This window comes from Lissotriton vulgaris, chromosome 4_1, assembly GCF_964263255.1.
Source record: "Lissotriton vulgaris chromosome 4_1, aLisVul1.2, whole genome shotgun sequence".
Lineage (NCBI taxonomy): Eukaryota > Metazoa > Chordata > Amphibia > Caudata > Salamandridae > Lissotriton > Lissotriton vulgaris.
The window spans coordinates 1,566,195,476-1,566,219,864 of NC_141691.1; the positions used below are offsets into that span (position 1 = coordinate 1,566,195,476).

Sequence of the window (24,389 nt, forward strand, 5' to 3'; positions counted from 1 at the left end):
ATTTGACACTTGCATTCCACCTTGGTACCGGGACAACATGGATATGACAAACCGAACAACTCAAAGCCCTTATCTCTATATTTGTTGTGTTCATGACATAAGCTCTAGACAACAAAGTCCTAGTCCACCAAATATTAGACAAAGATGCTTTCTGTGCCGCTCCAGGTTTGATGGATTTAACCAGTCGCTGCCAATCAAAACTTAGATGGTACGAAAGGAAAGTGGTCAAAGTGAAAATGACTTCAACATGGGATTTCAACATCACCTTTGAGTAAATCATAAACTTAGACAACGAATGGAAATCCAGTGAAATGACGTTGTTAAATTTTGTAAGGTTTCATCTATGAATACCCAGATGGATGGAAATTAGAAATACGAGGTTTGAAAAATAGAAATAATAGCAAACAATACCCTACAAATAAGATAACAACTGACATGAAAATGAGATAACAACTGACATGAAAATGACACAATCGCTGATATGATATAAATCACTACCAATGACTTGGTCCAAGATGTCACATTTGGCACCATCAGTGAGAGGTTGCTCCATGCAGTAGACGTGGGAAAAGATGGAGCTACAGGAAAGAGAAATGAGGAAAAGGAAATTCAATTATCTGATGCTTTGCTCCAACATGGATTATCTTGTGCGTCAGTCAGTTGGTGAAAGTAAATGAAAGGAAAGACGAGGTGTTTGCATGAATATTTGCACGGAGACGTCTAGAAATATTTGATGGCACCAGGCCAAAGGTATGCTCTTCGTGTCCCTTCTGGCGACAAGTATATTGCTCAGTAGCATTCTTTTCAGTCATTGGCTGGTGAGCGAGAGGTGTGGCTGATGTCACCTGATAAGAGCCCTTCGACCATGAAGCTCCGAACAGGAGGGATCTTTTCTTGCAACTGTTCCTTGCTGCAAGGTACAAGGTAAGACCACGGGGCAGCATTAACACAATATTTAAGAGAGACAGGGGACTGTTGTATCTGCTCTATTTACAGTAGATGTGTTGGTAAAACTCGTTTCCCCCGCCTGAACTAAGTCACCTTTATTTATTTTGTGTATATTAGGGATGCAACATAAGGAAACCGGTGCTCCTTCTACAACACTTTCATCTTCTTTGCTTTTTACAAACACGCTGTCACATCACTATTTGTTTTTAAAAAGGGAGCGCCATCAGCACTTGTCCTCAGTCCATAATTATTCGGGTGCGACCTTACAATGGCCTAAGACACGACCAGCAAGAAAAACAACACCCAAAGCAAACCCCGGCTGTCCAAGACATGAAAGGAAGACGAGCCTTCAGTTCTCTTTCGTTTTGAGTTCAATGGAGTTCACATTCAATTGCCAGACTTTTTATTTATTGCGCTTCTGGCGGTGGGTGCAGGGAAGCAGGGCTTTCGTTACCTTACCACACTTTCTAAATAACAAAAGTTAGATTTGAAATTGATGTATGTCCAACTGCTGTGAATATGTTTGTAAAAAGTGCGTTTTCAGGTTTACAGCACGGATCTAATCTGACGCTGCAAATCACCAGCATGTAGGTTATAAGCAAAGGCCGCAGAGGTGAGAAGGGAAGTAGGGTACCGCTTTACTGACTGTAAGAAATATGTTACAATGCATGTTCTGGTGCCCTTTAAGCCTTTAAGCCACCATGTTTTGGGGTCTGAGGGTCTGATTACTAGTTTAGGTATTATTTATGGCACCTGATATAAAACAACTCCACGGGGTACATTATTCATCGGGTGCAATAACTAACACCCATTACGAGTTTGTGGGGAATTGCATGTGGGTATTGGTGCTTTACACATCAAAATCCGCATGGCACAGTAAATACCGCATGATTTTCCCCACCTAAAATTTCGAAGGTTCGACCAGCCAAAATCTGACAACAGTTGAGGTATTCAACTTATCCAATAATTATTGGATGCACTACATACAGCCTAACTTGAAATTTCGACCCAAGCACAAACGGGGGTTGGCGCACGGGTTGGAATTAACCGAATCAGGCCCCAAGACCCCCCTAGCTGCAGAGTCCAAGTGAGCCTCATGGGGCTCAGTGAGAGGACAGGGGCCTTGGCAGGATCTGTACAGAGATCGGAGGTTGACTGAGGCTGGGCTAAGGGTTCACTACAATAGAGAAAACATAGCACTGAGAGGGCGAGAGATTAGGAATGGAAAGTATGCCTGTTCATTGACAGTAACTGGAGCTTTGTAGAAGAGGGGAACTAAAACACTACACTACTTGACCTGTGAGTGTTGTGTCACAGAAGCTGCAATGGTTGTATAGAGAAAGAGAAGGGTTATAAGAATAAGGGCGTAATTTAGAGGGTTGCACAAGGGTCACTCTATCACAAACGTGACGGATATCCTGCCACCTTATTACAAGTGCTTTATATCCTATGGCCTTTGTAGTAAGGCACACTTCTGTGATGGAGTAACACATCCCCAAACTCTAAATGAGGCCACCAATATAGTAAAAAAAATCTAAAACCTCTCCCCTCTCATGGACCATTTCACTGAACTCCTGTGCTGTATTGGCAACATAGGTAAAATGATTGAAAATAATTGAAATCATTTTTGTCCCTAAGTGTTCCATATTTGGTCTTCTGCCATATATATTGACCTAGTGTTTGGCAGAATGTCCGCTGAGCTTTGCCATCCTGCCATTTGTCAACCTTGCAGTTTGTGTCGCCCCTGATTTTAGATACACAGTTGCAGGCCTCTTTCCCTAAACCCACGAGATAAGGGAATGGTGAGTCTCGTGTTCAAATTCATTTAAAACCCACGTAATCTCCTAATTTGGGGTCTGTCCAGAAATCACACCTCATCTGGAGAAGATATAGAAGAAAAAAATCACATGAAGATTTTAGGAAACTGTATACGGAGTGGTGGTATTTCTGTTTGCTTACGTGTCATTCGTATAGAAAACTATTTTTTATAGTTTACAGTTATTTTAGAGATGATACAAACGTTTGACTTAATCGTTCTCTCTAAACTCGTTTTGGTGGCAGTCGTCTGTAAACTGTACTGCCTAGGCGAATCATTGGTGGTCGCAGAAGCACCTGTTATATATTTACATTGTACCCCGAGGGAAAGGCTGTGGATGGGCAAAGAGCTCAGTCATATTGAATGCATATTGATATTTATGAGTCACCTCAAAGGCCCCTTTCCTCTTGCATGACATATATCCTGAACTTTCCTGTCATGTTTGTGAAAGTATTATATTCCCCATTTTCCTTTGTCACAAGATATTCAGCATCCTCAAGACTGGCCCTACCCTGAAACCCTGTCTGTATTCCCTCGGTTGTATTTCCCTTCAGTCTCCTTACTACGTCTCCCTCCCACTTCCCTTATTACCCCTACTTCACAACGTGTTCCATGCTCTCCTCCCTGTCTGGTGCCATTATTTACAGCTATCAACATTACAACCCGTGCAATATGGAATTGTGAGTCAATTTAACATTTCATGTATTTTGGCATCTACACTAGTGAGTACTAATGTGTGTGTATGATACTGACAGTAGTATCGTATGTATTTTGACTATTTGTTGCTCTTCTTTTCAGAAGATAACCAATCATGAAGGAAGTTGTTGGCAAAATAATTGTGTTCTGTGCTATGTTCTCGTACAGCGCAGGTAAGGTTTTCTAATATTAAAACAGCAACATTGTCATTACTTTTTTTGATGTAATAAAAACTGTGTTTAGTGCAAGGTATTATTTGAAGGTAAGGGAATCCAATGCCCTATTGCACACAATACAAACTGATGTGTCAAGGGATGAGGAGGACCAAACGAGGGGTATAAAGACACCATAAAACGTTTATTGAGAGCGTCCTAAAGACTTCATGAAAAGGACGTGGGAAAAGGAAAAGAAAGACTTGGGGGCAGATTTACAATAGCTGGTGCATCCCTGCATATCAGCACTCACTCAGCCACTTTAAGGTGGCGTTCCTGTGCCGGAGAGCCCCCCTGCGCAGGAACGCCTCCTTCTGGCGCAAGGCTTTACAACGTGACGCATCTCCCAGATGCGACACGTTGTAAGTACCCTGCACCATGGTGCTTTTTTTGCGCCACCGCTTGGTCACAAAAGTGACGCTACGGCGGCGTAAAAGGGGCGCAACAGGCTTGAAAATCTGCTCAGAAAAGTTTTGCCTTATTAGAGCTATATTTTCAAATAATACTTTTAACTTTCAACAGTTGAGCGATTTCTTGGCATACAAATAATTTTATCACATAGTTCTTTTAGTAATGGATCAAACTGAAGTTGTCTGAATTGAAAAAACAGCTGACCGAGTGGAGTTAGGGTTGTATCCAGGGGTGTGTATGTATCTCTCAAGGTGCAAGACGGCCTATGTGCTTCATGGAGACGTGTGCATTTGTGGCGTTTCTAGTGACACTCGGGGCAGATTTACAAGCCCCTTGGCCCTCTTTTACGCTGCTGTTGTGTCACTTTTGTGACGCAGCGGCGGCACAAAAGATGCACCATGCGGGGGTATTTACAACGCGATGCATCTGGGAGATGCGTCGCGTTGTAAAGCCCTGCGCCATAAGGAGGCATTCCGGCACGGGGGGGGGGGGGGGCGTTCCGGCGCAGGAACGCCTCCTAAAAGTGGCTCAGTCACTTTTAGGCCAATGCTGCGTCAAAACCCAGCTCCTGCTTGAAGCAGGCGTAAGGCTTGACGCAGCATTGGACAGATAAGGCCCCCCAGAGCATTGCTGGAGCGGCATCGCGCTTGCGACGCAAATCCACAATGCACTACTTTTACGGCACAGATATGTCACGCATTTGTGCCATTTTTGCCCCATGGTGTGCCGCATTGTAAATGTGGCACACCATGGGTGGCAGGGCTGTGGTGCACAATAACTGGCGCATCCTTGGGGATGCGCCAGTTATTGTAAATCTGCCCCTAAATCTCAAAAGGAAACACATTCAGACATAACTCGGTTTCAGTCTCCCAGTCTGCAGCTTCATACTCTCATGCGTCAGTATGTTGTTTGTTGTTTATATTTTTGAATGCAAATCTACAGATGAACACAGGCAAAAAAATCACATGGGTGAAGATGAATTATGCAGAGCACTTACAGTGACTCTTCAGCTTCTTAGTACCATTCCTTCCTAATAGCACCGGTATAATAAAAAGTAACTACTGATTGTCAAGAACATTACAATGACTAGGAAATAACTAGAAAAACTCATAATTCGCCAGCCCAGATTCACAAACGTAAACTTATCCTTTCGTGTAAGCTTACTACTTTTTTGTTATTCACACACTACAAGTTTAATTTTACTAATAGTAATGTTACGACTGTGGAACGTCGGCAGTCCAGAACTCCGCATATAAAAGGATATCTCTTTCTGTGTAGAGCCTCAGCAGTCATACAATTACTATTGGTAAAATAGTCAGCCTACACAAAAGGTTATGTTTCCCTTTATGAATCAGGACTTAAGTGTATACAATTGTATTTTTTTTAAAGAGCTAATGTACATTTTTGGAACTAAATAGCCAGTAAAGAAATCTGAATTGATATACTAAGCAGCTGCTATAATTAAATGCATGATAAATGAGCTCACAAGAGAGAAAGTGTACCTGCAGATTATGGTCACATAAGTTTTGTCTGTTCTCTACATAGCTATACCTACCATTTTTGTAAAGCATTGTACAGGTGCCCAGAATATATATTAGGTATGTATGTAGTTTAGACTGCATATTGTCCTAGTAGTTCCTTGAGTAGGAACATATTTCAGGTTCACAAGCACTGTTATGTAAAATTAAATAAAACTTTGGATTCTAATGTTTGATATATAAGTCGTTGTTGTTGTATGACTTTATTCGATATACAATATAATAAAAGTTTATACGATCAGTTAAAAAAACACCATCAAATATAAAAAGAAAAAATGATATAGTTTTGTCATACAGCCAGTGCAAAAGAGTATATATAGTTCTGATCAGACCCACATTTGCAAACTATTGGTAACCAAGTTCAGAAACAATCTTCGGAGAAGTTTGCTTCCAGTTGTCTTCTACACATAAATGGGCCTATTTACAAGCCCCTTGTGCCGCCACTGAGTCACTTTTAATATTGGAAAAAGTGACGTATCGGCAGCGCAAGGGGCTTGTGAATAAGCCCCATAGTATTTATGGGGTTAGATGTAATTTGTGTCGATGATCAGCTCACTGCAATCATAACATATCATTCACCTGTGCACTTGTATACTTGTAGTATTACTAGTACGCTTTGTACTGTTAAAGATTGACACTTAGGTTTGTTCATGATCTTGTTTGATATTTTGAGTCCTATTTTCTAGTAACATTTAATGAATGCTTGAATCAATGATTACAAGAGTGCACTTTCTCCACATTTAAATGGTTTCTTCTGATTGTTGTAATGTTTCTATATGATTCCAAAGAACCCTCTCACTATATCCCCCAGGTTTTTAGGTGTTAAAGGTGACCCACTATCCCCAGGCCACATCATGGGGCTAGAGGTTTAAGACCTACTTTCTGTTAATGCGCTAGTTCATACTGATAAAGAGGAGTTCAATTCCCCACACTACAAACTATTGAATACAGCTAGACCCATAAAACAGATCTGTACCCTCAAGGAAGAGAGTCATCTTACACCCAGTACCTAGAAACTGTCTTTAAGCTCAGTCACATATATTCTATGGTTCACAACCTTTGTCTCCTTTTCGGCCTCCCACACAAATGGAATCCACAAGGATAGTACCAAACAACCCCCTGGGGAGACAGGGTTGCATTTAATGGTAATTCACAGGCTGCTGGCATTTCTAATCTCGCTATGGCTGCCACCTTGGCAAAGCCACTGACTTAGGAGTTGAAGAAAAGTTTAGGGACCTCCAAACATCTGATTGCCAAAGCCACATGTTTCTTTTCAAACTCCTGCATATTCATTACCGCTGCACCAATAACACTGTTATAATAATATTAGTACTGCAAAGCTGCATCATTAAAATACTACATTTTAAAGGCCTACTACATAACTACACCTGAAAAACGACATCAAACTATCACTATAACATTACATCCAAAACCTCAAAACGAAATTGACAGCTACAAAACTATAATGCTACAAACCTAACACTACAATTACATAACAAGACTGATGCTATGGCACAGAGCACTTCAACTACTCACAGTTCTACACTGATTACAACACTGTAGCAATGCAACAATGGCCAAGCATCTGCAGAATTGCAACTATAGCACGCAACTGCAGCGCTCTAACAACATAATGCTAGATTACAGCTACAATTCCAACCCAGCCCAGTGCTACCAGACTTGAACACTGCCAGGACTAAAACACTACCACAATAACAGCACATGAACTACAACATGCTACTGATAGCATACAAATAAAAATACAGCTCCAGTGGGACAACTACATCACATGGAATACAGCATGGCATAGAGTGGAGATGAGGAGAGGATAAGCAAGCAGCGGGGCACTGAATATACTGACTGGGGAACTGGGATCACAGCATCTAAAGCATACAAACCACAGCTCACCGACTGCTAGAGCAAGGCAACTACAGAGCAGCTTTGAAACTGGGATCACAACATCTAAAGCATACAAACCACAGCTCACCGACTGCTATCGCAAGGCAACTACAGTGCATCATTGGAACTGGGAGAATTACACACTAAAGCAGCGAAAACATGATCACGGGACGGGATAGCAAAAGCTCACTGACTCAAGGACACACTAACACAGGGAACATCCGGTGATATTGAATACACTGACAATGTAACATAGGATGCATCAGCACTGGGGCAGGGAACACATAGGTCCAGGTGTACTAAACACTGATTGCAAAAAAGGGTTGCAAATTATGCATTAACTTTTTGCAACCAGTCTTAAATTTTGTAATGTGACCTATGCACTGATAGACCAACTTGCAAAATCTCTAGTCACAGTACTTTGAAGAATGAACCGCCGAACGGGTATTATTATGCAGTGAGCTGTTTGCATCCTCCCTGTGAATGGCTGCAAACACAAGGATATTGACCTGCAAGGAGCAGCAGACTGTCATCCTAAGGTTTTGAAAGCATCCCCTGCTCCTCTTAAAACACACTACTGCCTTTTATAAAAAACAAAAACAGTTTACTGGTTGGGAACATATTAAGGGTCCATAAAGATGGTTACTCTGAACGATTGTGTACTCACCCTAAACCTGACATCACCAGTCCCAAAGGCTAAGGCTTCCTGTATGTGAATTAAATAACAGCATCTTTGAGGTGTTGATAACTGATCAGTGGTTTACAACCGCAATTGCGGTACCAAACTATTGGCACATATCATATCAAATTGCATTTAGGAGGGAACCTTTCCCTTGCTTGCCGGTTCCTGATAGTGCCAAATGAGGTCTGTTGGAATTGGAGGTCTCTAGTTGGCAGAGGTAGGTACCTTTGTCCAAATAGGAACCCTTGCTTCTAGTCAGGGTAAGGGGGCTACACTCCTAAATAACCACTGCTCACCCCATTGGTAGCTTTGCATGAGCAGACAAGCTTATCTCAGAGGCAGTGTGTAAAGCATTTGTGAACACATACAGTAATACAGTGAAAAAACTACAAAAGGACACCACACCAGTTTAGAAAAGTAAGTAATCTTTACTAGACTTAACACAAGACCAAACACCAAAAATCCACAATACTGTAATCAAATATAAGACTTTTAAAATGATAGAAATTGCTTAGTTCAATGTAGATGGTAAATGCAACACTTTACTCTCAAAGTACCTTGTATGCGTCATGCAATACAAACAAAAAGGTTGCAGGGAAGGTGGTGTGTCCGTTCCTTGCTTCGGGGGTGGTGATGCGTCGGTTCCTTACTGCAGTGCAGGGGAGGTGATGCGTTGGTTCCTTACCGGAGAGGATGCGATGCGTCGGTTTCTTACTGCGTTCCAGTTATGATGCGACCGGCTGGCGCCTCGATGCGATGCAACGATCCGGTGCGATGCGACAAACTGACATCTTTGATGCGATGCGGCAACGTTGGATGCGATGCGTGAACGCCCTACGGCCGTGCAGCAAACTCGGAAACTTCTGAGCAGCAACAGGCCCTGCGACTCACTTCTCCCGTGAATTAACGGCAACCTCTGCGGCGGCGACACGATTTTCTGGTGATAGGGCCCCAATATTTATACCAGTAAATCCTTTGTCCTCTGAAGGCAGAGGGTGTCTGTGCCCATCCGAAAACAGTTCTGTGCAGCTTCCTGGCAGGAGGTGGGGACAGCATTGTTGAAAGCAGACCTGACCCAGGTAGCTGAAAGGAAATCTCCTCCCCCTACTCTCTATTCTACGAGGGCTCAGGTCAGTGAAAGGAAATCTCCGCCACCCCACTCTCCATTCAATGCAGGTCCTATTCAGTCCAGCCCTGAGCCAACAGACTGCGGGAGCCAAGGCCCTCTCCAGCCCCTTTCACTCAAAACCAGACATGGAATACACAAAACTAGTAGAGGCATACTGGAGGTGTAGGCAAGAAAATACCTACTTTCTAAAAGTGGTATTTTCAAACACTGAATGTAAAAACCACCTTCACTAAAAGATGTATTTTAAAATTCTGAGTTCAGGCATTACTAAACTCATATGTCTACCTAGTTCCCTGAGTCAGTTAGGATTATATGATGTTATAATCAAACTGCCATTCTGGCCTAAGGGAACAGGTAGCCTTGCAATAGTGAAAAACGAAATTAGCTGTAATTCACTATCAGGACATGCCACACACATCAGGGCATGTCCTACCTTTTGCATACAATGCACCCTGCCCATGGGGTACATTGGGCCTACCTTAGGGGTGACTAAAAAGTAGAAAAGGGAAAGTGTAGGGACTGGCAAGTGTGTGCACTTGCCAAATCGACATGGCAGTCCCAGACTGCACACAGGCTCTGCAATGGCAGGCCCGAGCCACATTTTGCAAGCTGCTTCTGTAGGTGGCACAACCAGTGCTGCAAGCATTTGATTTACAAGCCCTGGGCACACATGGTGCACTGTACTAGGGTCTGACAAGTAAAAAAAATAAGCCAATTATGGCGTCACTTATGCATTACTGCAATATAGAAGGGGGAGCACTTGCACTTTGGCACTAAATAACAGTGGCAAAGTGCCCCAAAGCATCTAGACCAGCAAAAACATAACAAAGACACAGGAAGCAACAGCAGAAAATGGAAGGGAGAGCCACCCCAATGGTGCCAGGTCTAACACGTGTCCCCTCCAGCTGAAATGTGGGAAGAACTACCCACCCCTTGGGAGTTCTCTTCGCTAAGGTGGAAAAAATTGGACAGACCATCAGCATTGGCGTTTTCTATACTAGGGCGGTGTTCCACTGTGGAGTCCATCCCCTGTAGGGAAATGGACCACCTCAAAAGCTTGGGGTTCTCACCCCTCATCTGCATCAACCATCTGAGAGGCCTGTGGTCTGTCTGAACCCAGAAGTGAGTCCCAAACACGTATGGTCTCAACTTTTTCAGTGCCCAGACCACAGCAAATGCCTCAGGCTCAATTGCACTCCTCCTCTGTTCCTGTGGAAGTAACCTCCTACGGATGAAGGCTACAGGTTGCTCTAGGCCCTCCTTATTCATCTGTGAAAGAACAGCCTCCATAGCATGCTCTGAAGGATCTATCTGTACAAAGAACTCTTTAGTGAAGTTGGGCGCCAGAAGCACGGGTGCCGTGCACATGGCAGTCTTCAGGGCATCAAAAGCTTTCTGACAGCTGTCAGTTCAGTTCACTTTCTTGGGCTGCTTCCTGGAAGTCAGCTCTGTCAAGGGTGCAACAATGCTGCCATACCCCTTGACATACCTCTTGTAGTACCCAGTGAGTCCTAAAAATGCTCTCACCTCTGTCTGGGTCTTTGCGGGTTCCCAAGCCAGGATGGTCCCAGTCTTGGGTTGTAGGGGCACCACCTGGCTGCTCCCAACATGGTGTCCCAAGTACACCACAGAACCCTTCCCGATCTGGCACTTACTTGCCTTGATCGCGAGGCCTGCTCTCCGCAGCAACTCCAACACTTCCCAGAGGTGGCACAGATGTTTTTCCCAACTGGCGCTGAACACTGCAGTGTCATCCAGGTAGGTGGCACTGAAATCTTCCAGTCCAGAAAACACCTGGTTGACCTACCTCTGAAAGGTGGCAGGGGCACTCTTCATCCCAAAGGGCATAACCCAGAATTGGTAGTGCCCATCTAGTGTGGAGAATGCTGACCTCTATTTTGTGCCATCAGTTAAGATGATTTGCCAGTAACCAGACATTAGATCAAACATGCTGAGGTACCGAGCAACCCCCAACCGATCAATGAGCTCATCAGCTCTGGGGATGGGGTGCACGTCAGTCCTGGTGACTGAATTGAGCCCTCAGTAGTCCAAACAGAACCGGAGTTCTGGTGTGGCACCCAATGCGGCAGCCTTTGGGACCAAGACCACTAGGCTGGCCCAGGGACTGTTAGAGAACTCAATCACCCCTAACGCAAGCATTTTGGAAACCTCCTCCTTGATGCACGCTCTCACTCTGTCAGTCACTCTGTAAGTTTAGTGCTTAACGGGAGGACTGTACACCGTGTCTACATCATGGAAACACCAATCAGTGACACTGGGAATCAGGGAGAACTGATCAGAAAACCGTCCCAACAACTGTCTACAGTCATTCTGCTGCTCAGGGGTCAGGGTGGAAGAGTGGTTTACACCATCCACTGACCCATCTTGCTCTGTTGCAGACAGGAGGACAGGAAGAGGCTCAGTCTCCTCCTCCATTCCATCATCTGTTGCTAGGAGGAATACCCACTTCGGACCTCTCTAAGTGGGGCTTCAGGCGGATGACATGCAGGACCCGCAAACAGTTCATGGGAGACAGCAAGTCCAACAAGTAGGTGACATCCCTTTTGCGCTCCATCACCTCAAATGGTCCGGTCCACTTATTCTGGAGCACACAGGGCTCCACGGGGGCCATGACCCAAACTTTCTGACCAGGCTGAAGCTCAATCAGAGTGGCATTCTGATTGTACCACCGCTTCATCTCTTCCTAGCTGGCTTTCAGATTCGCCTGGGCGAGTTGCCTGAAACACCGGGTTTGGTTTATGAAGGCCAGCATGTAACTATAGACATCCTAGGAAGGTTTCCTGGGAGCTTTTTCCCAGCCTTCCTTTTCCAAACTCTGAGGGCCTCATACAGGGTGACCATACAGCAGTCAAAAGGGACTGAGCCCTAAGGAATTCTGTGATACTCTCTGTAAGCAAAGAAAAGGCATGGCAAGAGGACATCACACTTATGCCTCATAGGTTTCTCAAGACCAATAATCATGCCTTTTAGGGTCCGGTTGTATCTCTCAACCAGCCCATTACCTTGGGGGTGGTAAGGAGGTGTGAACTTATAAGTTATGCCACACTACTGCCACACAGAATTTATATACTTGGAAATGAAGTTTGTACCACGGTCCGACAGCACCTCTCTGGGGAACCTCACACAGGAGAAAATCCCCATCAGCGCACGACCCACCACGGGTGCCGTCACAGTCCAGAGAGGGATGGCTTCCGGGTACTGGGTGGCATGCTCCACCAAGACAAGGATTAACCTGTTGCCCATGGCTGTCTTGGGATCCAGAGGCCCCACAATGTCAGTACCCACCCTTTCAAAGGGGAGCTGATGACAGGGACTGGCTGGAGAGGAGCTTTGTGCTTCCTCCCACACTTACCACTTGCCTGGCAAGTCTGACAGGTCCTGCAATGAGTATCTGAACTATTGAACATTTGGGGCCAATAAAAGTGGGTGACAAGCCTTTCAAAAGTCTTGTCCTGCCCCAAATGTCCTGCTAAAGGTACATCATGAGCCAAACCCAGTAGGAAGGCTATGAAGCGCTGGTATACCACCAGCACACGGGCTGACCCAGGCTCAGCAACTGTAGGCTCGCTATACAAGGGACCATTCTCCCAGTAGATCCAATGTGATCCAAACTGATCACCTTCTGCCTGGTTTGTGGCCTGTTGCCACAAACCCACAAGCGAAGGGAACTTTTTCTGCTCCTCACAGAACTTTTCCCTGGTGGGTCCACCTTCCTGCTGCCAATGGATCAGCTCAGGCAGGTCCCCCAGTTCAGATACCTGCTCCCCTGTAGGATCCAGGGCATCCCCCTCAAGGTCTGCCTCCTCCTCGACCATGGGAACGGTGGGCGGGTTTCCCATGCCCCCTGCCTCCTCTCTTTAAGGCAGGCACCTAGGCCACTCTTTCAGGCTCCAGGTCCTCTTGAACACCCTTACTGGCTGCCATGGACAGAGTGGTCACACACGCACACTCAGGCAGACCCAACATCTCCAAATGAGCACTTTCCTCCACCTTAGCCTAAGAGGAGTTCTCCAAATCGTTACCCAACAGACAGTCAACAGAAATGGCTGGCCTCCCAGCTACTTGAAGAGTACCTGAGATCCCCCCACGCAAAAGGGAACCTGAGCCACCTTGCAGTGGCTCTCTGTGTTGGGTAAAATACATTGGGGACTACCTGCTCTTCAGACACCAGTCTCTAAGAGCCTCCACTCTATGGCCATTGACGGTCACCCACTGCCTGTACTTTTTAGTGTTCTCAGGCAGCTGGGTCCTGGGGACCACCTCACAGTCTCCTAAAGAGACTAGGGACGTCTCTGGGGGACCCCACCTACCTTGGGCACCCATCTCCTCCCCAGAACTACACTAACCATCTGCTGGGGTGGTGTTCCAGTGGGTGCTGTTTTGTTTCTCTGGGGGCACTGGGTATCATAGAACCGGTGGCCCACCTCAACACACTTAAAGCATCTCAGGGGACCCTTATGAACAGGTTTACTTGTCAGGCCCCTGGCTTCTTCTCAGGGGGAGGCTGGGAAGCCTTCCCTTGGGAAACATTTTGTGGCCCTTTCTGGAACTTCCTCGTTTTACCTTGTCCCCCAACTCTTCTGCTGGGGAAATTGCACACCTTCGGCAAAGTCTCCCACATGACCCTTGTAAACGCAGCTACTTACCCAGCGATCCACCTCCTCAGCAAGCTTTCTAGAGTTGATCAGCTTGCTATCAATAAGGTGCTGGCGTAGCTCTGGAAAACAAATACTGGACAAGTGCTCCCACTTAAACAAATTATAGAGCCCTTCAAAATCATTCACTTTGCTACCCTTCACCCAACCATCCAATGCTCTGCCAAAGAAATAAACATATTCTACCCAAGTGCTAGACTACAGTTTCTTACAATTCCTAAACCTATGTCTATAAAGCTCAGGGGTCAACCCATACGTGGACATTAAGGCTTCTTTCATGTGCACATAAGAATTCTGATCTTCAGAAGGCAAATCCAATTAGGTGCCCCGCCCATCACTAAGGAACCGCCCCCCCAAACCTGCTCCCCAATCCTTCTCAGGGACCCGGTGGGAGGTCATAGCTACCTCATAGGCCTTAAACCGTTGCCCAATATCTTCATTCTTATGAAACTCATTAATGACATCTGTGGGAATAAACTCTCTTGTTTCTACAGGGACGGATGGTGTGCTGCCTCCAGAGGGAGTAATTTCTAAACTCTTGGCTTTCGATTCCAACTACCTCAGCATCCTTTCATGCTCTAAATGCATCCTCTTTTCCTCCAAGGCTAACTTCTTATTCTCTAGCTCCATCTGACCACCCATTTTGAGCTTGGCTAGCTCCATCCTATGCCTTCTATCTCTCTCCCTGTCCTTCAGCTCCTCTGGGGACAGTCTTTTAAAGAAACACTGCTGCCTGGCCTGGAAGGTACTTTCCCCCCGTTTAGGCCCAATGGCCCATCCAGCTGCCCATCTGTATTCTGTGCCTCATCCCTAGGCTCATCAAGATGCTCAGTAGCATTTTTAGATTCCAATCAGGCCCTCAGCGCCTTATGGAACTCTTCCTTCTTGGTGATGCCTTTCACAGAGATTTAACATCTTTTACAGAAAGTTTTAAACTGTGGCACAGTGTAGGAATCTACCCTATGTTCTCCAAACTGTAGATCGATAGATGCATTGGATGCTGCTTTGCTCATGGTGAAAAACAGTTGGCAGTTCTCTAAAAGCAAAAAGAAGTTCCCCGGAAAAAAGTCTACCAAAAAGTATGTGGTCACGTTATGGTCTGCACTCACTAGTAGTGTACACCAATCACTATATCTGATTTACAAATGCAAGTCCAAATCCTCACTGCTGACCACCAATCTTAGAATTGGGGGTCTCTAGTTGGCAGAGGTCAGTACCTTTGTCCAAATAAGGACCCTTGCTTCTAGTCAGGGTAAGGGGGCTACACTCCTAAATAACTCCTGCTCACCCCATTGGAAGCTTGGTACGAGCAGACAGGCTTATCTCATAGGCAGTGTGTAAAGCATTTGTGAACACATACAGTAATACAGTGAAAACACTACAAATGTACACCCGCTAGTTTAGAAAAATAAGTAATCTTTACTAGACTTACCACAAGATCAAACAACAAAAATCAACAATACTGTAATCAAAAATAAGACTTTTAAAATGGTAGAAATAGCTTAGTTCAATGTAGATGATAAATGCGCCAATTTACTCTCAAAGTACCTAGGAGGCGTCACGCAATTCAAACAAAAGTGTTGCAGGGAAGGTGGTGTGTCAGTTCCTTGCTTCGGGGGAGGTGATGCATCAGTTCCTTACCGGAGAAGAGGTGATGCGTCGGTTTCTTACTGCATTCCAGTTACAATGCGTCCAGATGGTGCCTCGATGCGATGCGACAAAACGGCGTCATTGATGCAATGCAACAACGTTGGATGCATTGTGTGTATTCCCGATGGCCCTGCGGCGATCTCAGAAACTTTTGAGCCGCAACAGGCCCTGCAACAAGCATCTCCGGTGATGCAACGGCGACCTCTGAGGCAGCGACACGCTTCTCCAGTGATGCAACATGCTTCCTCAATGATGTGACAGCGAACAGTAGGCACCTCTCTGCAGATAGAATTCCCAGCAAGGGAATTCAGGGGAGCTGGTGGTGAAGTCGTGTATCCCTGAGACTACAGGCAGGAGGCAAGCACACTTCAAGTCCTTGGAGATTCTTCCTCAAGATTATGAAAAGTTCACAAGTCCTTTTCCCCTTTCCTTGGCAAATGAAGTAAACACTGAGGCCAACCCCAGAAATAGCAAAACAGCACAGGGGAAGTCTACTCCTTCAGCTTCCTTGGTTCTTCTCCTTGGCAAAGGTTTGTATTGATTCCCAGAAGTGATCTAAAGATCTGAGGTCAAGGCCCCAATATTTATACCAGTAAATCCTTCATCATCTAAAGGCAGAGGGTGACTGTGCCCAGCTAAAACCGGTCTGTGCAGCTTACAGGCAGGAGGTGGGAACAGCATTGTTGAAAGCTGACCTGGCCCAGGTATCTGAAAGGTAATCTCCTTCCCCTACTCTGTATTCTATAGGGGCTCAGGTCAGTGAAAGGAAATCTCCGCCCCCACTCTCTATTCAATGCAGGTCCTATTCAGCCCAGCCATGAACCATCAGACTGCTGGAGCCAAGGCCCTCTACAGCCTCCTGTCACTCACAAACCAGACATGGAATACACAAACCTAGCAGAGTCATAACGGAGGTTTAGGCAAGAATATACCTACTTTTTAAGACTGGTATTTTCAAACACAGAATGTAAAAACCACCTTCACTAAAAGATGTATTTTAACATTCTGAGGCATACTAAACTCGAACTTTTACCCAGTTCCCTGAGCCAGTTAGGATTATAAGATGTTATAATCAAACTGCCCATTCTGGCCCATGGGAACAGGTAGCCTTGCAAGAGTGAAAAACTAAATTGGTTGTAATACACTATCAGGACATGCCACACACATCAGTGCAGGTCCTACCTTTTACATACAATGCTCTCTGCCCATGGGGGTACCTTGGGCCTACCTTAGATGTGACTAACATGTAGAAAAGGGAAGGTTTAGGGACTGGCAATTGTGTGCACTTGCCAAGTCGACATGACAGTCCCAGACTGCACACAGGCTCTGAAATGGCAGGTCTGAGCCACATTTTACAAGCTGCTTCTGTAGGTGGCACGACCAGTGCTGAAAGCAAACCAGCAGCATTTGATCTACAGGCCCTGGGCACACATGGTGCACTGTACTAGGGTCTGAGAAGTAAATCAAATAAGGAAATCATGGAGTCACTAATCCATTAGAACAATTAACAATAGGGAGCACTCACACCTTGCCACTAAATAGCAGTAGCAAATTGCCCAAAGCATCTAGACAAGCAAAAAAATAGCAAAAAACACAGGATGCAACAGCAAAAAAGGGAAGGGAAACCCACGCCAATGGTGTCAGGTCTAACAAGGTTAATAGCAAACAATGAGATTTTGTGAACCACTGGATTTGCAATCACAAAATGGCTTTGCATGTCTAGCTCACAGTCGCTAGGACAAGGAATACATTGGTACTAAGAAAAGAAGAAACACTGTAAATAAAATACAAACCTTATGATGTACATTCACATGGGCATGATGAAATGTGACAAGACCCATTCCTTTTGAAGCCTGAAATGAGCAGATGTCTGTCTGTTTACCAAGAAACCAAGCAGAGCAGAGAGACTATGACAGTCGGTGAATTATGCTGATAAATCAAATATGTTAAGTCTCTCCTAAAATGTTTGATTGTATGGAAGTATCTTGTCTCAATCTAAATAAGATGCTTATCCACATCTTCTGCACTGACCACATTGTGAACTTTTTAGAATGAATTCAAAGTCAGTTTGTGGCAGAAAAACATGTTTCATATCAGTACAAAGTATTGCTACGACATTCTCAAATGAAGATGTAACAATGTCCTTAGCATACTCAGGTTGTGTTCTACAGAAAACTGAGCATGTCTGTGAAGACTGTTGTTCTCCATTGTTCTAACAGGACAAGACATCTTCCCATCTGGATGGGCAATCAGCTTTTCTAGTTACTACAAATATATTCCGATTTCCAAAACTTGGGTGGAAGCAGAGGTAAGACAAGAATCTTTCTGGCAGGGGAAAATATACACATCAGACTCCTGCAACAGTTGTAACTTTTTTAATATGAGTCTTCTTTCTTGCCTTCCTCTCACTTGCTCAGTCTTTTCCTATTTCAATTCGCCTTTTTTCTATCCATCTTTCTAACTTCCCTCTTGCCATATCAGTGTCCTCCTTTTAGTCATTTATTCATACATTTTTTTATATGATCCCCTTTTCTTTTTTCTTCTGGTGTCTTTTTGATTAAACTTTTCTATCTTTATCCCAAATGCTGTTTTTTTCTCTTAATAATTATCTTCTTATTGTGTTTTAAGGTAAAAGTAATAACTAATGCATACCAAAGTAAAACATGAACCAATGGTAAACCTACAACATCAGTATTGGTCTTGATTCAGTATATTTGAGTGCAATGTTAAGAGGAATTATAGCAATTCACTAGACATTGCCATATTCATATCTGCATTAGCTTCCATCTCTGATAGGGCTCTATAGTGAAATAAGTACTAATCTATATGAACCCACGACCCAGGGATGTCTTGTGATCTTCTCCTGGATCAGCACCCATCTATCCATCCACCCCTTGGATGGTAAGTCAGGACCCTACCTCTTGTATGAAGATAATGCCTGAACAAGTCCTATGTGTGCCATGGCTTAATCGCCTCAGGGTGAAAAGCCACATGTTTTTTTTGCTATGGTTTGAGATGTGGCTGCATCTAGTAGGCAGAACCTCACCTTGGGACTTGAGGCCTGTAACCCACATAATGCCACTATTCCTTTTCCCACCAGCAGCATTATTTATACCAGCTGGCTGGAAACCACTGGAGTATCCTGAACATAACCCAGAAGGATTTTCAATGGATCATCAATAGGGTATCTTGGATCTCAGTCTCTGCAATCTCAGAGATCCATCCAATCGCCTCCAGTCTGTGTGCCAGGATTTGTAACTGCACCAAGAAGTATGGAAAACTCTGTGTTAGAAATAGAGTATCGGGTTGGCTAGGGTATGCACCTAAGCCAGGCAGAACCCATTACTCTAGTCAGGGTAAAGGAGTTACACACCCAAGAAAACCCCTGTTCACCCGCTTGATAGCTTGGCACTGCAGTCAGGCTTATCCCAGAGACTTATCCCAGAGGCAATGTATAAAGCATTTGAGCAACAAACACACACACACACATCAGTGACACACTAGGCATACGACAAAAAAAGACTCCACATAAGGTTATATAAAATACCCTTTGTATTATAGATAAGACACATTAGACCACAATCACATATATCACTTTGCCAACTAGGAAGTTGTCATAATAACGCAGAGATCATAAATCACTTTGCTATAAGTCAATTGTCATAAACATAACAGTTAGTGAACTATATCAAGGACTTGCATGCTGCACATGTAATGAAAATCATCCTGAAAACATTTATGCATAACATCTCAGTTAGTTCAATAAATCTATCACGTATAGATTGCACCTGTCATCAAACCGTCAGGGCATGGAACAGAAATGCAGTATAATCTGAACCATTGTCACTGTCACCGGGGATCAGGGCCTCCGTTGACTTTCCACCTTTCCCTATGACCAAGTCACCATACCATGGGTATGCGCCCTACTAACATAAGAAGGTGGGGAGGGTGCACACACTTCACAGAGGGAGGGAGACCTCAATCGATCCCCCCACCTGTGGAACACTTAGTGAAGTGCAGCTGCCCGTGAACATGCAGTGCAGCTGCTGCCGGCCCAGGGAATATGATGCTTAAAGAAATGCCCTAAGGTAGGCAATGTAACTGTAGCCGACAACACAAATGCGTCTATGGCCCGGCCAGACCATTCAGGTCGGGGTGGCCAGCCCTGCCCCTCAAAGGCCCAAGATCACTGGGACTGCTCTTCCAAACTCACTGGGATTGTTCTTTGTCCCGTGGAAAGGTAGCAAAGGTCCAAGGATTTCAAGGTTTTGAACAACACTTAAATAAGTATGATTAATTGGTGGATGGAGGCACACTCGAAGCTCTGGACCTCTTGGGCTTCAGGTTAGAAAGACAGGTTTGAGAAGTTGTAAGTGTGATCTCCACATAGAAATAATTCAGTTAGCCAGGATTAATATCCGTTTTTTCCAGCTCGTAGTATGGAGGACAGAGACATTTCTGTTTGCAGAAAAAAAATTCTTTATTTTGATTCACACAGCAAAGACAGCCGACACGTGTTTCGCCCCCTCTTAGCGATTTGCGCCGGGGCTTTCTCAAGGCTGTTGAAGAGGAATGAGAGAGAATGTATTTAATATAATGTGGTTTAAGAGCAGTTGACCCCAAGAAGAACCTAGAGAACACCAGGTGTGCGGAAGTGCTTAGAATGATTCTGTGATGCTATATCACCTTAAAGGTCCGGTATCCGTGCTTAGAGAAACTGATAGCGCCAAGTTAGAGTGCAGTGATTTGGGGAAATCCAAAAAGCCACGAAAAATTGGGATTCAGAAAGAGCAATGTTGATATATTATAATCTAGAAGGAGTGCAGCAGGGTTAGGTAAGCGTAAGAGAAAATAAAATAAGAGAAGAAGGAATGTCACTCTGTTTAGTTGAACAAAAGAAGAGGGAATCCCAGAGTATTGAAGAAATAAAGATGAGGAAATAGAATAGGGAATGGTCTAGTCAATGAAATATAGTCATAATACCTAAATAGGATAGGTCTCATAAAAATTTCGATTCAAGGTGAGTACAGTGTCCGATATATAAAAATATAAATCTTCAGTAGTAAAACATTTCCTGTTAAATTAAACAGAACAGTTCATAAATGCAATTGTACTGACATCCAATCTTATACACAGCATATTGAGAGAGGCATTATGTCAAACAGGCTTTCAATATAAAAAGACAATGTATTCAAAAAGGCAGGTTTCCAACCAAAATGCCCGAATTCATGCTATCAATTCATGGGGTTATGCCATCTATATTGCAAAAAACATTTTAACCTCATTTCAACAATATCTGCTTAGTTCTATTCAAAAAGGCACACAATTAGAGTTTGTATAGCTAATCTATATATGTCCCTTTTACATAATGTTATCACACAGTTTTTTTATTCATTTTTGTCACATTATTTCATTGTAGTGTCATAGTAAATAGCGATGTATACTGATAGTATCTGAGCAGCTAGCTTTATTTTGTATAGTAGTATAAAAGTGGTTAATTACTTTGGGTTGTTTTTATTACAGTGGGCAAAGGTGTTGCGGGGTATTGCTCCACATATCCGGTCCTATGTATAGGTGATAAAGGGCGGCAACATCGCCCTGTTTTATTAGCTCATTGGAAGGTATTGCGAGACTGACAGGCATGAAATTCTGTAGGTCGTGTTGATGTTAAGTGACCTGAAAAATCACAGTACGTGGGCAATTCTGTAGGTGAATGAGAGGCGACCTATCAGTACAGCATGCAAGCGAACTAAGCCATTGTCTTACAGATCTAGTTGAAGTAGCGCTGTGTAAAGGAAATAACAAGTTGCTAAACGTTTCTATTCTAAGAAAACGGGGATAGAAATCACCCATGTTTAACAAAAGGCTGCAAGGGCAGATAAGCGTAGTTTTAAAGCAGGACCTACTATTTAGGCTAGTGTCCTCGATATTCAGCTTCAGTCAGATTTGTGCGTAGTTAAAAAATGTTAACTTGCGAGCGTTTCTTTTATAGGCAAGCGGAGATGGAAGTAACCCTGTGTTTAGGCAAAAACAAGTTGCAAGCTTTACTTTTCTAAGAAAACGGGGATAGAAATCACCCGTGTTTAACAAAAGGCTGCGAGGGCAGTTGAGCATAATTTTAAAAAGAGGACCTACTATTTAGGCTAGTGTCCTCGATATTCAGCTGCAGGCGGATTTGCGCGTTGTTAAAGAAAAATAACTTACGAGTGTTTCTTTTTTAAGCAAACGGGGATAAAGCGTTTAACACTAGACCGCAGAAAGCAAATGAGCGCAGCTTAAGGAACGAGACTTACTTTTTGGGCTGATGCCCTCGCTCCTAGAGTCCTCCCGGCATTGTCGTTCCTAGGTCATTACCTCCCGCATCTAGCAATCGCGGGAGCCGGTAGTTAAGGTGGACGACCCGGAAGTAGAGGTCTTCAAAAAACGGGTCGGTCTTTTTGGTCGTTTTAAATTAGAATCTTTATTCATTTTTTGTTTATATTATTGTCATGATGAGCAGAGGAGAGTTCTCCGTATTGTTTTAAAGACAGTTTAACAGCGAAAAACGTATCGTTACAGCGGAAGTATTTTAAACTGACGAAATTGTTCTTAAAAGTATCTTAAAAGTATCCTGATCAGTTTAGTGAGGCGGACGCCATTTGTAAGTGGTGCAAGAACCCAGTAAGTCGTGTGGTTATACAGATTAGCCAAACTAGGATATTAACACGACTTATTTTGAAATACGAAGTTGGCATTCATAATCTGAATATATTTTCACCATTTGTCAAAATGTTCTGTTTAATTTAACAGGAAATGTTTTACTACTGAAGATTTATATTTTTATATATCGGACACTGTACTCACCTTGAATCGAAATTTTTATGAGACCTATCCTATTTAGGTATTATGACTATATTTCATTGACTAGACCATTCCCTGTTCTATTTCCTCATCTTTATTTCTTCAATACTCTGGGATTCCCCCTTCTTTTGTTCAACTAAACAGAGTGACATTCCTTCTTCTCTTATTTTATTTTCTCTTACGCTTACCTAACCCTGCTGCACTCCTTCTAGATTATAATATATCAACACTGCTCTTTCTGAATCCCAATTTTTCGTGGCTTTTTGGATTTCCCCAAATCACTGCACTCTAACTAGGCACTATGAGTTTCTCTAAGCACGGATACCGGACCTTTAAGGTGATATAGCATCACAGAATCATTCTAAGCACTTCCGCACACCTGGTGTTCTCTAGGTTCTTCTTGGGGTCAACTGCTCTTAAACCACATTATATTAAATACATTCTCTCTCATTCCTCTTCAACAGCCTTGAGAAAGCCCCGGCGCAAATCGCCAAGAGGGGGCGAAACACGTGTCGGCTGTCTTTGCTGTGTGAATCAAAATAAAGAAAAAAAATTTCTGCAAACAGAAATGTCTCTGTCCTCCATACTACGAGCTGGAAAAAACGGATATTAATCCTGGCTAACTGAATTATTTCTATGTGGAGATCACACTTACAACTTCTCAAACCTGTTCTTTGTCCCGTCCTTGTCTCCTCTGCAAGACCCACCGCCGACGAGCACCCTCCTCTTGCCTTTTCCAGTCATGAGGTGGGTGGTGGGAGCCTGCAAAGACTCCGGCTTCCTCTGGCAGTTGGGCTCCACCTCCCTCTGGCATCCACGTTGCCCCAACAAAGCAGAGGAACTCCCTGTCGGGATTCCTGACCTCCTGGGCACTGCAATATTTTGCATCCTGGGCAATGTAGCAGAGCACCAGCTGCAGGTAAGAAAAATATGCGGGAAACAATTCCTTCACCTCAGCTCTCCCCTACCGTTGCTCAAAGAGGGAACAAAAACATGACAAAATTGCAGCACTGGCCTGCATAAGAAGTGCTTCTCATGTGCTTTCACCCTTAGGCACTAAAAGTGTCGAGGGAAGCACCCTCAAGCACTCCACATTATCTGAGCACAGCGCTCTGGTTTGCAGCAGCAATAAAAGCGCTCCTCACTTGCTGGACTCCTACAAAAAGCACTCTCCCCAAGCTTTTACTTCAGCAACCAGGGTAAGAACAATCTAATCCTTCCTCTTCAGTAGCAGAAACTGCCGGCCAACCCACCTCTCACACAGTAGGGGCAGTGCTGCTCACACAGCTCACCTGGTAGATGTAGCAGGTTTACTTTTCTTTACGTTTTTTATCTCCTTGAGACTTTCAACAGGAGGCCAGCACACTTGGAGATTCTTGCCAAGCAGGATACCACAGCAGGGCAAAAAGAGTCATTCCTTTTCTTTCACTACAGACAGAAGCAGCAACTGTAGGACAACCCACCCCTTGCTCAGAAAAGGCAGCACTTCTTACACAGTCTTTCCGCTCTTCTTCTTAGCAGGGTCCTTTTATTTCTTGACGTAATCTAAAGTCCTTGGAGTTTGGCAATCGCGGTCCATGCAGATAACAGGAGTGGGGCAGTGGGGCCGCGTGTCGGAGGATTTCAAGGGACAATACAGAGGGAAAATTAAATAAATAATACATTTTCCCTCTGCATCGTCACTCAAATTATCCCCCTATGTTGCCCCCTCACCCCACCGATGTTAGCTGCGCCGATCACAGCTACTTTAAGGTCCCTTACTTGTACCCCATTTTGTCATTGCTCTCTTTGTGTCAAAGGTCTATGAACCCAGTCCAAACCAGTCCTGTCCTCCCTGGTGCAGCATGACCACGGGTGGTGGAGACAGCATTGTGCAAAGGGCACACAGTCTA

At 44.2% G+C, this 24,389-nt stretch overlaps 1 protein-coding gene across 1 annotated transcript in view; it reads left to right on the forward strand.

The window, feature by feature from the left end:
- The first annotated feature begins 3,560 nt into the window (after positions 1 to 3,560).
- Positions 3,561 to 24,389, forward strand: part of LOC147724247 (lectin-like) — a 100,804-nt gene continuing 79,975 nt past the window's right edge. The window contains exons 1-2 of the mRNA XM_086966983.1: positions 3,561 to 3,633; positions 17,877 to 17,965. Of these exons, the coding sequence (XP_086823109.1) occupies positions 3,576 to 3,633; positions 17,877 to 17,965 (147 nt within the window). The 5' untranslated portion in view covers positions 3,561 to 3,575. The remainder of the gene's footprint in view (positions 3,634 to 17,876; positions 17,966 to 24,389) is intronic.